The 1,601-nt window shown below is 36.3% G+C and overlaps 1 protein-coding gene across 1 annotated transcript in view; it reads left to right on the forward strand.

Annotated features, from left to right (window-relative positions):
- cetn3 (centrin 3) overlaps positions 1 to 1,269 on the forward strand; it is a 4,516-nt gene extending 3,247 nt beyond the window's left edge. The window contains exons 4-5 of the mRNA XM_073830234.1: positions 263 to 454; positions 782 to 1,269. Coding sequence (XP_073686335.1) covers positions 263 to 454; positions 782 to 825 — 236 coding nt within the window. The 3' untranslated portion in view covers positions 826 to 1,269. The remainder of the gene's footprint in view (positions 1 to 262; positions 455 to 781) is intronic.
- Positions 1,270 to 1,601: the final 332 nt, after the last annotated feature.

Below are 1,601 nucleotides of genomic sequence, written 5' to 3' on the forward strand. Positions count from 1 at the left end.
TAATATTTTGCGCCACTTTCCCTGGAAGTGACAATTTTGTTGTTTTAAACACACGGGATGAAAAAGGTGCTTTATTTGCAAAGTTTTATGCAGTATTCTAATTTTCTGATCAAGTTAAAAATGCAACTTTGCATGAAAACATAGCTTAGAAATGCTTCGCAGAATCCATTAACACGATAAATCTTCTGCTTACTTAGTGTCAGTGCTTAAAATTCATTAACCTTTTTTACTTCAAACCAATTGATTTTTTATTCTCTTAAAGTGACAGACATGATATTGGAGCGAGACCCAAAAGAGGAAATTCTGAAGGCGTTTAAACTTTTCGACGACGATGAGACGGGAAAGATTAGCCTGAGAAACCTGCGGCGAGTCGCTCGTGAACTGGGCGAAGACATGAGTGACGAAGACCTGCGAGCCATGATTGATGAATTTGACACTGATGGGGACGGAGAGAGTAAGTTGCTGGGTTTTTATCTAGGGAGATAAAAAAAAAAGCGCTATTTTTATTGCCTCTGATGAATGGAAGTAATTACTGTGCTTTTCCCAGTTGGCCCAAAGTGCTTTTCTCAATTAAGCCACAGCAAATTAATGTATTGCAGCCAACAAAAATGGGAACAGTGGAAATGAAGGCTGAGTTGAAAGCTGTTTGTGTGTCCTTTGGCGTCGTGGAGATCTATATGTAATTTAATCAGCAAAATATTAATAATTGTGCGTGCTGTGAGTAAGTAGGTTAAAAGCAAAGTGAGTTTAAGTGATCACATTTGTTCTTGGACTCTTTCAGTTAATCAAGAGGAGTTCATCTCCATCATGACCGGCGACTCGTGAGCAGCTGCGACTTGAAGAAAACGTGTCCTGAAGATTTGGCTGCGCAAACGCTGTGAAGAGCCAATCGATCTGACAGACTGATCTTATTCATGAGCAGTAAACCACATTTCAGATGTATGGAACGGTAGGTCCGACTGGTGCTAAAATTCTGGATGGAAGCTTGAACTGAACTGGACCTTGAGGACGAACAACATTTCAGGTCATGAATAGGTTGGTTAGATTTTTGTAGGGATACTTTGTATTTTAAAAGTGAGAATGTGTTATGTCTTCAATATTAGTATGTATTGTAGTTGATCATTTTGCATATAACATTTGCATTTTGCAAATAACATTCCAAATTACTATTTATTGTAAATACCCAGTAAAAAAAAAACTTTTCCATTTTTCTCTGACTAAATTGCGGAGTTGTCATCATAAACAATAAAACAATGCTGAATGCGTATATTTATTTCATAGATTCAATTGTAGACTTATTCCAGGCAATACAGCAGAAACCGTTTTGCAGAAACCGTATAGGATTGCACCCCCCCCCATGTTAAGGTGACTTGTTGCTAAATTGTATTAAATAATATATAATAAACAACATTATATTAAATATTGATAATATGTGACCCTGGACCACAAAACCAGTCATAAGGTTAAATTTTACAAAAATTAGATGTATACAACATATGAAAGATCAATAAATAAGCTTTCTATTGATGTATGGTTTGTTAGGATAGGACAATATTTGGCCGAGATGCATCTATTTGAAAATCTGAAATCTAAGGGTGCAA

This window comes from Garra rufa, chromosome 23 (genome assembly GCF_049309525.1).
Source record: "Garra rufa chromosome 23, GarRuf1.0, whole genome shotgun sequence".
Taxonomy (NCBI): domain Eukaryota; kingdom Metazoa; phylum Chordata; class Actinopteri; order Cypriniformes; family Cyprinidae; genus Garra; species Garra rufa.